Source organism: Pipistrellus hanaki (genome assembly GCF_964339955.1).
Source record: "Pipistrellus hanaki genome assembly, chromosome: 1".
NCBI classification, from domain to species: domain Eukaryota; kingdom Metazoa; phylum Chordata; class Mammalia; order Chiroptera; family Vespertilionidae; genus Pipistrellus; species Pipistrellus hanaki.
The window spans coordinates 147,020,470-147,036,575 of NC_140503.1; the positions used below are offsets into that span (position 1 = coordinate 147,020,470).

General features: G+C 47.4%; 1 protein-coding gene and 1 pseudogene across 3 annotated transcripts in view; one reads left to right on the forward strand and one right to left on the reverse strand.

Annotated features, from left to right (window-relative positions):
- Positions 1-2,382: 2,382 nt before the first annotated feature.
- On the reverse strand, positions 2,383-7,676 carry LOC311621009 (dnaJ homolog subfamily C member 4-like; annotated as a pseudogene). The gene is made up of 2 exons: positions 7,655-7,676; positions 2,383-3,190 (listed from the first exon to the last, which is right to left on the reverse strand). The product of its transcript is annotated as a dnaJ homolog subfamily C member 4-like (transcript).
- A 1,649-nt stretch (positions 7,677-9,325) lies between these two features.
- PPP3CA (protein phosphatase 3 catalytic subunit alpha) overlaps positions 9,326-16,106 on the forward strand; it is a 298,586-nt gene continuing 291,805 nt past the window's right edge. For both annotated transcript variants that reach the window (XM_084873825.1, XM_084873826.1), the window contains exon 1: positions 9,326-9,460. In XM_084873825.1, coding sequence (XP_084729951.1) covers positions 9,403-9,460 — 58 coding nt within the window. In that variant the 5' untranslated portion in view covers positions 9,326-9,402. The remainder of the gene's footprint in view (positions 9,461-16,106) is intronic.

Sequence of the window (16,106 nt, forward strand, 5' to 3'; positions counted from 1 at the left end):
TGTTCAGATCACCAGTGATCTCCTTTAGTCAAAACCAGTAGTCATTTTACTTAACCCATCAGCATGGTTGACACAACTCACAGAGTTTGCATGACCTCAGGACACCAGCATTTCCCCCAAGAAGCAGTTCTTTGCAGTCAGTTCTGCAGGCCCCTCTGCTCCTCCTTACCCTCTAACTGAAATCAAGTACAGCTACAGTGCCTCCACTCTTCATTTTATACATCACCAGCCTGGCTCTCTTCTCTCAAGCCCAGACTCATATATTCACCTACCTATTATACATGCCATCTCCACTCTCATGTATAATACTAGAGGCCCTTTGCATGATGTTCATGCAAGAATAGGCTTTCCTTCCCCTGGCTTCATTCCCAGCTGCCAGGGAGCCTGTAAGTCCCTGCTCCCGGCCTGCTGGAGCCAGCAAATCTGTGGGAGCCAGCAAGTCCTCCTTTCTGTCCTGATCTTGGCTCCCGTAGTTCCCTCCGCTGTCCCCCTTCCCCCCATAGCAGGCCTCACACCCCTCCAGGCAGCTCTGTGCTTGCACATGCAAATTAACCTCCATCTTTGTTGGATTAATTTGCATAACCACTCTGATTGGCTGTGGGTATAGCAGAGTGATGGTTAATTTGCATGTTTATCTTTTATTAGGTAAGATGCTTCCCAAAGTTAACATATCTAAAACCCCTTTTAGATCCTCTCCACAAATGGAGAAAATATGCTCTCCATTTCCAATGTTCCCTTTCTCAGTAAATGGTAACTCATACCTTCCATTTGCTCACGCTCCAAAACTTGGAGTTCTTGACTCGTCCCTTTCATTTTCTTGCTTCTGTGTCCAACCCAACAGTACAGTTTAGCTTTACTTTTAAAATCTACTTGGAATTAGATACTTCTCATCATTCAAAACCCCTTACTAGTGTTTCCAGCCTGCTTTATAATCTGACTAGGGGTCCAGTGCACAAATTCATGCACCTTGAAGGGAACTGTGGGTTGTGAGGCTGTGGTGGGCACAAGGGTGGGTGTTGGCCCATCCTTTGAGGCCCCACCTGGCCCCTCCCACTGTGGCCCCTGGTTCCCTGTCTGCCGGCAGCCCTGCTCCCATACCCTGACTGCGCGGAGCAATTGGGGCTGCAGACAACAATGGGTGCCAGTGGCGGTTGCTGCCCCGATTGCCCCCCAGGAGCCAGGGGTGGTAGAGAAGCCCTCAGGGGCAATCAGGGCTGGCAGCTGTCCCTCGCAACTGCTGACAGCACTGAACAATTAGGACCAGTACCGGGCACTGGCAGCAAGTGGGAGCATTGGCAGTGGGTATGAGTGGCAACTCCAGTGCCAGCAGTGGATGCAAGCAGGGCTGTCGCAGGCAGCAGGTTTGAGTGGTGGCTGCCAGTCTTGATCACCCCTCAGGAGCAGGGGGAGGTGGAGGAGCCCTGAGGGGAGATCAGGGCTGGCACTGGCTATCTGCTTCTGGCAGTAGGTGTGAGTGAGGCCAGTGTCAGCAGCAGGTGTGAGGGCCAGGTGGGACTGTGGCACACAGGAGCAAAGAATTTTTATTAACCACCAGAGTCTCACCCCAATGACAGTGACTGGTGCCCCGCTTTGGTCTGGTGTCCTCATTCACCTGCTTCACCATCCTGCTGCATGCACACCCCCTGGTGGTCAGTGCACATCATAGCAACTGTTTGTTCAGTTGTTTGGCTGTTTGACCTTGCGGTCTGTTTGCATAATAGCCTTTTATTATATAGGATTATAATCTCTTCAGTGGTCTTCCCATTCTATTCCTGCTCCCTTCCTACTACTACATCCAAAGTCAGTTCTTACTAAAGAGTGATCACTTTTTTAAAAACTTAAATCATATCATATTACTTCTCTAATGAAATAATTTCCATTTCACCCAAATAAAAGCCAGAAATCTCTGAGGTTCTATGTGTTCTGACCTTGCACCATCTCCTGGAGTTCATCTTATACCACTTTCTCTAGTTCACTGTGCTCTGGCTATACTGGCCTCTTTTGATAGTTCCTGAAATGTCAGAATCTTACTTCAGGGCCTTTGCACATGCTGATCCTTTAACCCTGAACACTCTTCTTGAGATAGCAGCTTAAATACCTCCCTCACTTCATTTGAATCTCCATTCACATATCACCTTCTCAGACAGGTTCACCCTACACAATTTGTCTGCTACAGCGAGTAGCACCCCTTTGCCCATCACTTCTTCCTTTGCCCTTAACACTGTGCAGTATTTAATGCTAATTGCTTAGTCCGCCTGACATATTGGATGTGTGTTTGTGTGTGTAATTGTTTCTCATTCTTTTTTGAGCACTGAGGATCACTTTATTGAACACGTTTTAGGTGGTGGGGAGTCCTGGAGAGGCTCTATTCAGGTGAGAGGCTCAGGGGCTGGTGCCATGGGGCATGATCCTGAGGCCCGGAGGAGGCCCGGATAGTGGGTGCAGCTGCTGCCTCTGCTGTTGCTCCTGTTGGAGCCTGGCTCTGTTGGCCCTGGCGCAGCCTGAGTATCATTGTAGAAGGCTGTGATGATCTGATCCTTCTGATCCTTTTCATCCATCCAGCTACGGTGCATCTGCTCCAGCTTCCTGAAGGCAGCACAGTGCAGGCCAGGGCCTGCCAGCATGATCAGGAGGCGGTATCCTAGTACCCTCTGGTCGTGTCTGTCTTGATGCTGCCTCCACTCTGGTCCCTGACGCCTCACACCGTGAAACCTGGCCCAGCATTGTGCAGAGGGAGGTGCCCAGGAGCTGTGTGTTTGATGAACAGGCCAGGGATAGGCTATAGTTCCTGGAGACTTTGGGGGAGTTGATAGTGATCATAGTTTTGGGGGTCTGCTCCAGGTTGAGCATCTGGGTCTGCTCCAGGTTGAGCATCTGGCACGCTTCACTCAGCCCTACAAAGCAGCTGTGCAGGGCTGGGTTCCCATGGTCCAATCAGCATGCAGCTCTCGGACTAGGAAAAGAAAGCCTGTTTACCTTCTCCAGTGCTGGCACCAGGATGCACCCACCAGTTCATAGTAGTGGCTAGGGCCAGAATGCTGCCTGTTGGCCTCAACAAAGAGCCCATTGGGAGGGCTGCGGGGCCTCAGAGGACTCAGGCACAGCGGCGGCACTGCCGCAGGCGGGCAGCCGTGAGAGGAGCCCAGGAAGAAGGGTACATTGGGACCAGACTTCTGAGCGCTCTGGGGACCTAAGCAAAGGGGCCTGGCCCCATTAACTTGGGAAGGAAAACTGAAGCAGGCCTAAGAGGAAGCATGGCAGGTGGGGTCTCCTTGCTCAAGATGAGACCCCCGTGTTCTGGACCTATCTACCTATCTTGCCTCTGATCGGGGCCCTTCTCCACCCTGGCCTTACTGTCCGAACAGCCAGCTGCTTTAATTATTCTTTTTTAATCATCTTGTCTTTCCTTTAACTAGAATGTAAAGTTTAGGAGGGGAGAGACTGTTTTCTTTTTAGGTTATATTCCCACTGCCTGATATGTGTTCAATTGAATATATGCTTTCTAATAACCATTAATATGCAATATAAAACTTCACTAATTTGAAGTATATGGTAATATAATTAATTTATTGAGCATAAGATTCTTTTTCAATAGAACATTTATTTTTAAATTCAGAACTGAAATATGAGATAAAGGTACAAATATAAAAATAATCATGAATATGTTTATTAAATCCAAATAAATAATGATCACCCAAATTTTACGTAAAGTATATTCTCTTCATAGTAAACTTAGCATATCATTTCATAAGTTATAGTTTGGTCCCTGATGGAAAAAGTAAAATTTATTCCTGAATACATTGGGTATAACATATTTTTATGTTCTTTGAGAAATAACTTTTCAAAATGAGTAAAATTGCCTTCTGAAAGAAAAAAAAAAAGGCTCAACAATATTTCAAGAGCAATCCAAAAGATAAATAAAGACCTGTTTAATTTAAACCTCAAATAATAAAATTTGTGATGACTCATCTATTTCATAGAGCTTCCATAGTGAAGAGGGTAGAATTTGACATATTAGAAGTGAACATCAGGGGAATGAACTCTAAGATAATAAATCCAGCTCTTATACACAGTCATGGCTCCACTAGGATTGTCTGTCTAGTCTGCATGTTCTCCAGCACAAGGCTCCAGCAGCTCCGGTGAGAATAGGTCAGACATCCTGTCTCCCATCAACTACTCAGAACAAAATACGTCTCTCTGGAGAGTCAAAACCAGGAGAAGAGTCAAAATTCTTAATGTCAAAATGAGTGTAAAGATATCCAAGTACCAAGAGAAAGTTCAACATTTCAAGAGCAGGTTATTCTCAAAACAAGATATAAAATACAATAACTTCAGTCCTTTTCTTGAAAAAAAACAAAAACCTTTTTTTTTTTTTTAAGACTTTTTATTGATTTGAAAGAGGGGGAGAGGAACATTGATGTGAGAGTGCAACATCCATCACTGCCTCCTACATGCATTTCACAGAGGACTGTGCCCACAACCCAGGCATGCACCCTCCCAAACCAGCAACTCTTCAGTGCATAGGACAACACCCAATCAACTGAGCACTTAAGAGCAAACTAAAATACTGTTCATTTAATATGATTTGCCCCCAAGGATGTAAGCTGTGATTTGGAGCATTTGACTACATAGATGATACCGAATCGTCAATATTTTCTTTTGTTCCACACATTTATCTTCATAATTAGTTGTGAAGTCAATAGTAAAATTAGTTTGTTTTCTCCAATAGAGGATGTTACTCCTTTATACCTAAATTTTTGCATAGATAATATGCATAAAATTCTTGTATAATAAGACTTTGAGATTCTTGAATAAAGGACTAAATCTTTGAGTTCCTAATCTATACATTTATGCACCATCTAGCACAGTACCTTGTACAGAACAGGTGTTCAAAACACAACTGGTAAATGAATAATTCATTTACAAGAAGGCAAAGTTTGATGCTCACATATTAAAAGAAGTAAGAATATTTTTAGTCTGGTACTTCTGTTATATAACAGAAAAAATATGAATTTTACTTTTGTACTAGTATGTTAAATAACCTTGTGTATTGATTTGATAGCACTAGCTACCCTAGCAAGCATATCCCCAAATTTCAACGGAACAACACAATATATGCTTATTTCTTCTTCATGCAAAGCCTGATGCAGGTTTTCATAGTGGGTGGGCTGCATCATATTTGATTTCTGCTATTTCTCCCCATTTTCACACATACTAGATCAGGGGTCTTCAAACTACGGCCCGCGGGCCACATGCGGCCCGCAGAGGAGTCTGATCCTGCCCGCCAGGTTTTTTGGGCAGTGAGCGCAGCCGAGGTGTTACAGTAGGAATTAGTAGTTCATATAGTCCGGCCCTCCAGCTCTCTGAGGGACTGTGATCTGGCCCCCACTTTAAAAAGTTTGAGGACCCCTGCGTATGTGGTAATTGAAGAAGTTAGCTCTTTCCATGTGGTGTTATGCCTTCTCCTGGGCCATTGAAACATCTTCATTCAGCTAAAGCAAGCATGTCAAACTCACAGCCTGCGGGCCGCATGCCTCATTTATTTGGTCCCTGTTAGTCTTTGAGTTTGACATGCTTGCGCTAAAGGATGGGAATGTATAGGTAATGAATATCTCTTGCTTAGCTGTTTTGACTTGAAAGTGATGACACACTTTAGCCCACAGTTCATTGACCAGAATGAGACACATGGATTCACTTAGACACAAGCAGGTGCAGGTCAGGAAATAGAAGTCCTACCTGGGCATATGTTTCTCAGAGAAAAATATACAAAAGAATGGGAAATACAATTTTTTAGTAGACAGCAAATTTGTTTCTTTATAAGCAGGGGATATTGTTAAAGTGGATATTGTTAAAGTCAGCTTCCAGTAATAGCTTGAAAAATGTAGATTCCAAATATAAGGTAATCACATACAAGTATAATATAATCATAATCAGCCTGGCCAGTCTAATAAGCTTTAAAAATATATATATATATTTGAAAAAAGATATTTGAAAAATATCTGTATAAAAAGGATGTTTTGGCTATTTCAGCAGGCCCAGCATGAGGATGTAACTAGTTCTCAATGAACATGCTGTTGTACAGTTTTCCTGTGTAGGGTCCAGTTTTGTTTAAGATGTCTGTGTCACAGCAGTATGGGAGTACAAACATGCATTAAAGGTACCTGATGATAAATGTGCTATAAAGAGATTATGATTCATAACCTCTTTTCCCCCCACACATACCTCAGCTAGGAGGTGTCTTAGATTTGTGGAGGACTGAAGGGTGTGCCTTTATTTCCTTTCTGCATCATATAACTTTTCTATGGGGCTGACATGCTAAGCCTCCGGATCTTGGTTTACAGGTATTTTTTTTCAACCTGAAGAGTGAGTCTAAGAAATGGTGGAAACTGCAACATGTAGGAGAGAACACTCATGGTCTCAGAAGTGAGAATCCCCGGACATGGTTTCTTAGTTTTTTCTCAAGCAGACCCTCTTCCTCTCCCACAGGTCTTGGCACCCCTACCTGGCTTTGTCCCACCTGGCTAGGGACCAGCTCCCCAAATTTACCTTAGCAACTAGCTCCGCCCATGCTTAGGGGGCTGTTCTCAACAACCCCTTCCTGAGATGATACAGTGACCTCTCAGAGCTAGTATTTTTATGATAGTCCTATCGGACTCCAGGCTTTATTGAGGGCAAAAACTATCCCCTCCTCCCTCCACACACACATAAATTACCTACCACAGTGTCTGGCATAGAAAAGAACAACACATGTTTATTGTATGTACTGTCAGCCTAATGACCGAGCCCTATCCTGGCTTCTGAATCCGGCAGCAGAATCTTGGAGCCAGATGGACACACCCTGCACGGTCTCCTTTCCAGCTAGCAGGCCTCCACAGAGGCCTAACTGCTTTCTCCAGTAAGTTCCGACTCCTTGCAGGCCAAACTGTTCAAGTCGTGCTCCAGCACCACCAGTCAATCCCTAAAACTTATTTGCAAGTTTGAACTTTAATGTCATCCCCGTCCCCAAACACTGGCTCTACCTTCTAGCTCCCTAAATATTGTATGAGGCCTTTTACTAGGTTCCTGGGTCCTTTTCAAAAAAATTAGGAATAAGCTGATAGTGGTGGGATCTGGAAAGAAGACAGGAAGGATGCAGGGTGGGAAATTCACTTAGTTCTCTTCATTATTCCCTAAGAAACTCAGGCCTCCTCGCCAGGCCTCGGTGCTGAAAGGAGGCTGATGGGAGCGAGGAGCTGTGCAGAGGTGGCCTTCTGGCAGAGGGAGACCCTCACTCACCCTGTGGCAGGTAGATCCCGAAGGAGATTTAGACCAGTCACCTCTGGCCTCTGCCTTGGATTAATTTCTTTTCCTTCCCACTGGCGGGACTCATCGTGTGGATCCTCCTAGGGCTTCGAGGCCCTGAAGCGAGTATGGGTATCGGTAGCATCAGATGGGTGTCAGGCAACCGCAAAGAGCAGGGAAGGGAGGTGTGTCACAGGCAGCCTGACCAGTGGCTTGCTTGTGCCAACAGGGAAAAAAACGACCCTCTCTGGGGTGTCTCTCCCGGCCCCCCCCACACCTGCAGGATCTGACTATCCCCGGTGACTCAGAGTTGTCCGGGGTCATTTTGACTCCTGCCCCGATCTTCCTTGGATAGCCCGTTCCCACGTCCCACCTCGCTCAGCACCCCTGGCCATGGCCACGTCCCCTGCCCAGTGTCTGGGTGGCACCTCTCCCAAGACCCCCTCCCCCTACTCCCACCTGCCCCGCCAAGGTATGGGAGTAAATGTTAGCAAGTAAGTGTTAGCAAGCAACACGTCGCCTGCAAAAAAAAAAAAAAAAAAAAAAAAAAAAAGGGCGCAAGAGCTAAACCAGTGGTCGGTACACGCGTGCCAAGAGGAGCCCGGCCCCCCAAGGTGAGTTGTTTATTGGCAGACGTCTGGGCGATCCTCCCGGGACAGCTGGGGCAGCGACAGCAACTGCGCCCCGGGCCGCGGGGCTCCCCGCGCCCAGCCTTCCTCCGCCGGCTCGTCGTCCCCTCCCCCGGCGCCCAGCCTGCGCCCCCCCGATCCCAGCCTGCGCCCTCCGCGCCCTTCTCGGAGCCAGCACACACCGGGAGCCACGCACAGCCCCGGAGACACCCTCCGCGCTCGGCTACTCACACTGAGGCTTAGCCCAGCCGCCCGGGCACAGTCACCCAGGCGGCGAGGGTGTGTGTGTGGGGGGTCCCGGGGAGGAAGCCCAATGGGGCTGCTGGTAGAGCCCTCCCCCCCCTTCCACCCAGGCGCGCCCCCGGCCCGCGCTCCGGCCGGATCCCGGCCTGCCAGCCCCGGTGACACCTGAGCAGGGCCGGGCGGGCGGCGCGGGCGGCGGGCCCGCGGGCTGGCTGGCAGCTGGGAGAAAACAGAGCGGAGGGCGGGGCCGGGAGGAGGGGCGGGGCGTGGGCGGAGCCGGGAGGCCGTCACCTGGCGGAGATTGACGAGCAAGCCGGCCAATCATCAGCAGGGGCTCTGACGTGGGGGCGGGCCCCAGGGGCGGGCCCGGCGCGGAGGAGGAGAAGGAGGAGGAGGAGGGGGCAGCCCGGGAGGGAGAGGCGGGGGCCGGGAGGAGGAAGGGGAGGAGGCGGAGGCGGGCGCGGTGGCAGCGGCGGCTGCGGCGGCGGCGGAGGGTAGGTTGCGCCCGGGACTGTGTCTGCCGAGCTCCGCGGCTCCGCCTGTGTGTGCGAGGGAAGGAGCGGCGCGGGACGCAGAGGCGAGCGAGCGGGCGGCGGGACGTCTCCGGCGGCCGCGGACTTGCTGCGGCGCTCGGTGCGGGGAGCGGCGGCGGCGGCGGCGGCAGCAGCAGCAGCAGCAGCAGCGACAGCAGCAGCGGCGGCAGCAGCAGCAGCGGCAGCGGCAGCAGCGGCAGCGGCGGGCGCCTCTCCGCCGCCGGGGACGCCGAGGCGCGGTTGGTGGCCCTGACACCCGCGGCCCTGCCTCTCCTCCCTCGCCCCCGGCCCTCCCCATGTGATCGGTCCTAATCCCGGCTGTGTGCGCGCGCGGGGCTCCATTCCGCGGCGCCCGCTCTCCGTGCCCGGGTGGGTGCTGCTCGAGTGTGCGCTCCTCCGCCTCCCCATCCCCCTTCCCCGAGAATAAAAGAAGAACCAACCGAGCGGCGTGCTCAGAAAATAAATAAATAACCCGCACACACGCGTGCCGGGAGCCGAGGCGGCGGGGCCGGTGGCGGCGGCGGCGGCGGCGGAGGAGGAAGAGGGACGCGCGGGGAAGGCAGTAACTTTGCAGCCAGCTCCGCACCCGGAGCTCCGGCGAGCGGTGTGCAGCGCGGCGGCGGCGGCGCGGAGTGTCTGGCCCCCGCCGGTCCGGTCGGGGTGTGCAGTCGGACGGACGAACGAACAGCGCGTCGCTGTCCCCCCGGCGGCTGGAGATGTCCGAGCCCAAGGCCATTGATCCCAAGTTGTCGACGACGGACCGGGTGGTGAAAGGTAAGCGGCGCGCCGGCCGCGGCCGCCCGGGTGCACCGTGTGCCGCAGGCACCGGGCGGCTCGCCTCCCCTCCGGTCTCCTCCCTCCCCTCCCCCGCCCCGGGCTCTCTCCCGGCTCCGGCCGCGGACCTTCTAGGATATTGTGCAACCCTCGGCCCCCTCCCCCCCCCCCTCGCGAGCACCCTGTCCCCCAGGCCTTCCCCTCCCAGGCCCACATGGGGGCATTTTTGTTTATGGGGGGTGGAGGGATCCGTTAGCAAATGGCTGAGCCTTGGGGAGGCGGCCGAGGGGGTGGCGGAGGCGAGAGGGGGCGCCCGGGGTGCGGGGGGGCGGGCGGCGGTGGTTGCTGGCAGGGTGTAGCTGCTGTGACAGAAATAGGAAGTGGGTGGCTTGCTCACTGGCTTGCATGGGATCGGGTTTATGGTTTTCTTTTGCACAGGGAGGGGGTGGTGTATGGCTTTAAAAAAAAAAAAATGAACACGGCATTTTTTAGGTGGCGGTGGTGGCTTCTCCTCGACCGCCTGCCTGCCTGCCTTGGGCTGGGGTGCTCGGGGCGATCCATTGCAGCAAGTCCCTCCGCGCGCCCTTCCCCTCCCCCTGGAAGGGCCTGCACAGGACTCGCGAGAGAGCGGGAGAGCGTGGGGCGCCCGGCGCTGCCTGCCGCGCGGGGCGGGGGCGGGGCGGGGGCGCCGCGGGCGGGGGGGGGGGGCGGAGGGCGCGCGCGGGGGCGCGGGGGCGGGGATCGACCCGGGCGTCCCACCGTCCCGGCCCCGGGATTCCCCCGCAGGCCCTGCGAGAGGCGAGAGAGCAGTTCTCCCAGCTCCCCGGCCGCCCTCCGCCTTCCCCCCGCCGACCTGTCATTGCTTTCGAATGGTTCCCCTCCGGGGCGCACCTCCCCGTGGGGGAACTCGCCCCGCCGGCTTCCTCCGCGCCCGGCACCCCTTTCTCCAGGGGCTGGTTGGTTCTCCCAGAGCCAGGGAGCCTCTGTTTCTGGCGGAGATGGCCCTGAGCTTTCTGGCAAAGAGAAGCCGGGATGCGTGGGGGGAGGAACGGGAGAGGCAGGGGTCTCCTCTATTGCACGGGGAGGAACCCACTTCCCTTGTGTTCCGTGGTGGAGTCGGGGAGGAAGCGTCCTAGGAATCCTGGAAGGATGATACAATGTAGCAGAACCTCCAGGATTAAGTAGTAGCCCTCATGCCTGGGGGTCAGAATGCAGAGCAAAGCAGGGCTGGGCGTGGGCTAGGCGCTGAGCGGGCCTCTGAAATTGGAGACTAGGCTGGCTGGTGAAGAGAGAGAATGAAAGAGAGGTGGTGGTGGTGGTGGTGGGGTTGGGGGGGCGGGGAGAGTTAGAGATATAGAACCGAGATGGGCTCTTATGTGGCCAGAGCTTGCAAGTAGAGTGAAGGCAATAAAGTCATTTGCCTGAAGAGCCCGTAGGTGAAGTACTCCAGCGGCCTAAAGACCATTAAGTCAGAATTCATGTGGGGCTTCAGAACTGTTCCTTGCTTCATTCAGATGTGCTCAGTTTTGAAAGTTTTGTGTATGTGTTCTCTTATGGGGGAAATGGTGGTCTCCTTTATAAGGAAAATAGAATAAAATCTCATTTTGTTTTGGTTATATTAAAGTCATTCCTGCCTCAATGTAGTATTCATAGACCCATCAAAATAAGAAGGAAATACCTGGAAAAAAAAATGACTGGAAAATGGGACTAGAGATGTACAGCTATTCTTTCTGCAGGCCATGGATCCTCCTGTAAACAGTCAATTCAAATTCATTCAAAAGAACTGTGGTTTGTTTTAAGGCTTTCTGTTGACATGTAAAACAAGACCTTTTGCTAAAATATCAGAGTAACAAATATCTCTCTGATGTGTGAAGTTTAGGTCTTGTAACACCAATGTGTATGCTAAGATTACCTAGTTTCAAACAATTAATATAAAACTTGCAATTCAAATGATAAGCAGTAAAGGTGTCAGCAATGAAAAAAAATACTTATGTGCAAACACATAGATCACATTCCCTGTTTTAAATCACAAAGTGTGGATTCTACATGTAAATGTGAAATTGTCATCAAGTGACTAATGCAAAAAATAATTGTATATTCAGGCTTGGTGTCTTTACCAGTTAATGTGAAAGAGTCCATTCAACCATTCTGTGGCTGTTTGCCTTACTTTTCTCCCCAGTGCATAGTATATATATAAAATGTCCCCCCAAAATGGATACACACTTTGAGATTATAAAGTCAGTGTTTTTTAATATATGGTTCATTTTCAGAATTTAAAAGAATCTACAGAAGTGAGTGTATGCATTTTTGGGGATACCTTGTATATTATAAATGGAGCTTTTCATCATAAGTACACCAATCCATAATTCCAAAAGTTTGGTCTATATACTATTATAGAACTACAGTGCAAATGTGGTTAATAAACACAAAATAGAAAAGTTAATTTTACATTTGTTTTGATAAACCTCTTGATGTGAAATTCTGAATGTGAAATTTTACTTAAAAAAAAAGTTTTATTGGCGAATTCTGATTTTTAAGGTGGACACTATTTCTTACACTTTCTTACAGACTTAAAAGCCATTAGCAAGTGTTGGATTCAACATTTTGTCATAAGTATGATTTTTATGGTTAATTATTTGAGATGATACTCTATTTTGATGATCAGTCCACTATGAAATAGCAGTTCCCCTTGAAGATGTATACAGATGCTTGGTGAGTACAGAGTACATGTATAATGAATGGAGAACATTACCAAACAATTTTTCATATTCATAAAAATTACATAAGACAGTTCACAAAATCATGACTTCACTCTACATTTTGCTAGAACTTCATCTTCATGCTCTGAGATTGACTTATTCTTTAATGCAGGAAAGGAATTATCTTTGAGGAAATTTCTGTGCTCCTTAAACTTTATCTCCTTGTACCAAATGCAGTTATAGAAGTATTTGCTTACATAGAGTATTTGGATCATTATTACCATGGTGTGCCATGGCATTTGTTTACAGTTACCTTCATTAGAGTGAGCTGGTTTTTATTGTATAACAAATTGCTATTTACAAATAAAGCTCTGCTTGTGAGTAGTAGTATGATTTTCTTGACTTATACTTCCAGCATGCAACTTTAGAAAAATAGGTTGAATTTAAGTTGCAACTAACTGATTTTTCAGGTTTTCAGCACCTTCTCAAGTGTGTTCAGAAACCCTTATCAATATTCTAAACCTTAGGAATGAAAGGAAATGGATGCAGCATTAAAGATGAAACGCATTCATTTAGATTACCTTGGAAAAGCTACTTCATTTAGCAAAACTAGCTGTTTCATCGAGATGTTCTTGGATTAAAAAAAAGTATAAAAACTCAGAGAAAACATCGTGGTAGTAACATTTGTTGGAAATTAGAATAACATGATTCATTGTTTTACATTTACATTTAAAAAAAGAGTCATATATAATAAAAGACTAATATGCAAATCGACCAAATGACAGAACAACTGGTCACTATAACGTGCACTGACCACCAGGGGGCAGACGTTCAATGCAGGAGCTGCCCCCTGGTGGTCAGTCCACTCCCACAGGGGGAGTGGCCACTCAGCCAGAAGCCGGGCTCATGGCTGGTCAATGCAGCGGCAGTGGTGGGAGCCTCTCCCAACTCTGCAGCAGCGCTAAGGATGTCCTACTGTTGGCCCTAAGCTATTAGTTGGACATCCCCCGAGGGCTCCGGGACAGTGAGAGGGTACAGGCTGGGCTGAGGGACCACCCTGAGAGCACAAATTTTGTGCACCAAGCCTCTAGTTGCATAATATAAAGCAAAAGATGGAGGAAGTTAAATAGAAGAATAACTAGTACTACTTCCCTCCCCTGACATACTCAATAGTCTGGTTTTTCTCTGTAGTGATGCTCCACAGACATTTCTTTTCAAACTTTAGCTCTCTTCATTGATCCCTGCCTGATTCTGCCTTTAACTCTTAGCCTGGCCCTAACATTCCCTGCTGGCTGTAGAACTTTGCTACATGACAGCTAAATACTTGGAAGAAATGAAACTGTTATGTGATGAGTGCACTGCTTTGTTTCATCTGTTGCCCTTCCCTCTGTTCCCACTTATTTATGCATTTATTGGTTGCATGTTGTATGTGCCCTGATTGGAGATTGAACCCATTACTTTGGCATATTGGTATGATGCTCTAACCAACGGAGCTACCCAGCTAGGGCAGCACTTCTTTTTTAAAATACAGTCATCTGGTGGGAATGATGTAGACACTGAAAATTTGATGGGTCCTTATTGATACAATCAGAGAAAGGAATAGAACTTGGTGTTTTTCTTCTTTTTATTCCCCTAATCCATGTTTTTGCCTCACAGCAAAATATATTACGGCTCTATTTTAAAATATGGTCTATCTGACTTTCTATGAACTTACTCCTATCTCTTGCAACTAGAAATTCTGCACATGCCTGCCAGGAGCAAAACAAACAAATGGATATCAGAGATTTATGTTAACAGTTGCCTTCAGATCATGACATACCACCTTACAGTGTTGTCAATTTCAGGTACTTTCTACAGTTGTGAAACTAGAAGAATGATGGTTGATGTTCAAAGACAGAATTTTATTCATATGGAGTTAAGTAAAAAAAAAAAAAATTAATCAGCTCTAACATTAAAATATGTAGAGTCTCTTTCTACAACCCAGATTTTTCTTTTTTTGGGGAGGAGCTACTACTACTTTTGAAATTAAATGTTTAGTTGTCTCTACTGTGTAGCATTGGAATGTTTGGAAATTCTAGTATGTCAGTGTCCAAACTATGTCTCCCAGGTTGCTGCATAAACTTGGAAGTTACATAACATTTTTTGTTGATGTGTGTATTCAAAATTTTCATTTTGGAAGTATGGTCCTTGAACCAGTGGTGCCTAGCTCGATGTCTTGCTTGTTATGCACTGAATAAATCCTGACTGAATGATCTGGGCATTATAAAATTCTCACCTGCCTCCTTAAGCAATACCTGGAGAAAAAATTATTTGTTTATTTTGAGTATATTACATTAAGTTATGATTGGTTGTAAATGGTTCTATATGGTGACTGGTTGCTAATTGCTCCCTTCTGCAGCCATGTTAGGGAATGGAGGATGAGGAGACCTTAAAAAGGTGGCATAATGAGATTGATAGCAGTTTTGTTATTTAGTCATTTGGACTGGCTTTGTGCCAGTAGAGTTTAAAAGGCTAAATCCTTTTCAACTTATATTAGCTTGAACTTGAAAGCTTCTTTCAGTTTTGTTGTTTTTTTCCTTAGGCTGATCAATAGCTGATAAGCAGAAAAAGATATGTTAATCACTCAGTGTTTGATTTATTGGGTTATTTATGTATTTTAATTATTGTCTAGACTTGGACTGAAGAGAAAATGACCTGGCAAATTTCATGAAAAAAAAACAACAAACACACACACACACACACACACACACACACACACTAAAACAAATGAAACCCTCTTCCATTATTTATATCTCAATTTATCATTTTCTGTAATGCTTTTGTAATCCAGAAATGAGCCTTCTCCAACACAACCTCCTGGCCCCAAAAAGTCATTAGATGCTATCCAGCCGGAAGATATATGGGCTATTGAAAGTTAAAAAAAAGTGGCACCAGTTCTGCTGACACCTTATATTCTCTTAAGAGGGCTTTAAGCCATCCCTGGATATTTGTTTTTAAACTTATAAGCTATTCCATTCTATCAAATTAAAAGCACAATACATTCTCTTAGAATGACAGAACCTGAGTCAGGACTTCAAAACTTATTCTTCTTATTTTTGCTTTTTACAACAAAGGAATTACAAGTGGTTTTTTTTTTTTTTTTTTTTTTTTGTCTGTGTGTGTGTGTGTGTGTGTGTGTGAGAGAGAGAGAGAGAGAGAGAGAGAGAGAGAGAGAGAGCGAGCTTGCTCGCAGGAGTGCAAATTAAACTTGACATTGTTGGTCTGTTATGCATATTTAATGCTAATAAATTAAAGTACACAGATATCTGCTCTGTGTTGGTCTGATTATTTGCATGATAACAGTTTTCATTATTTAATTCTCATTATTCAACCTGTTCAGATGTCACCTCCTCTGTGACTCATATCTCCATACCTTCAATTGGAGTAAAGGGACTCAGTTTCTTCATTCTCACAGCAGACACCCTAAATAGAGCATGTTGCTTTGACTATTCTTTACCTTTCTGTCCCCACCCCTTCCCTCTAGGAAGTGGAGAGCTCAGGAGAGTGGGGCCAGGTTCCATTTATCTTCAGCACTGAAGAATAGGCATTTTTTTTTGAAAATTCTTGGGTGGTTTATGTTTTATTGATTTTAGAGAGAGAGGAAGGGCGGGGGAGGGGAGTAGGAGGTGGGGAAGAACAAAACATCAATGTGAGAGAAACATCAATTGCTTACTGGGGATCCAACCAAGAAACCTTTTGGTATATGGGGCGATGCTCCAACCAACTGACCCACTGGGCCAGGGCTGTAGAATAGGCACTTGATGGTTGTTAAATGAATGAAATACCAGATGCAAGAATAAGAGGGATTTAAATTTCTCAATTATTGGGTTCTTTTCTACAATATTTTGAAATTTTGTGTAATTTAAATCATGGGCAGGTCACAATCATCTGATGAGTTTCTTGATTTG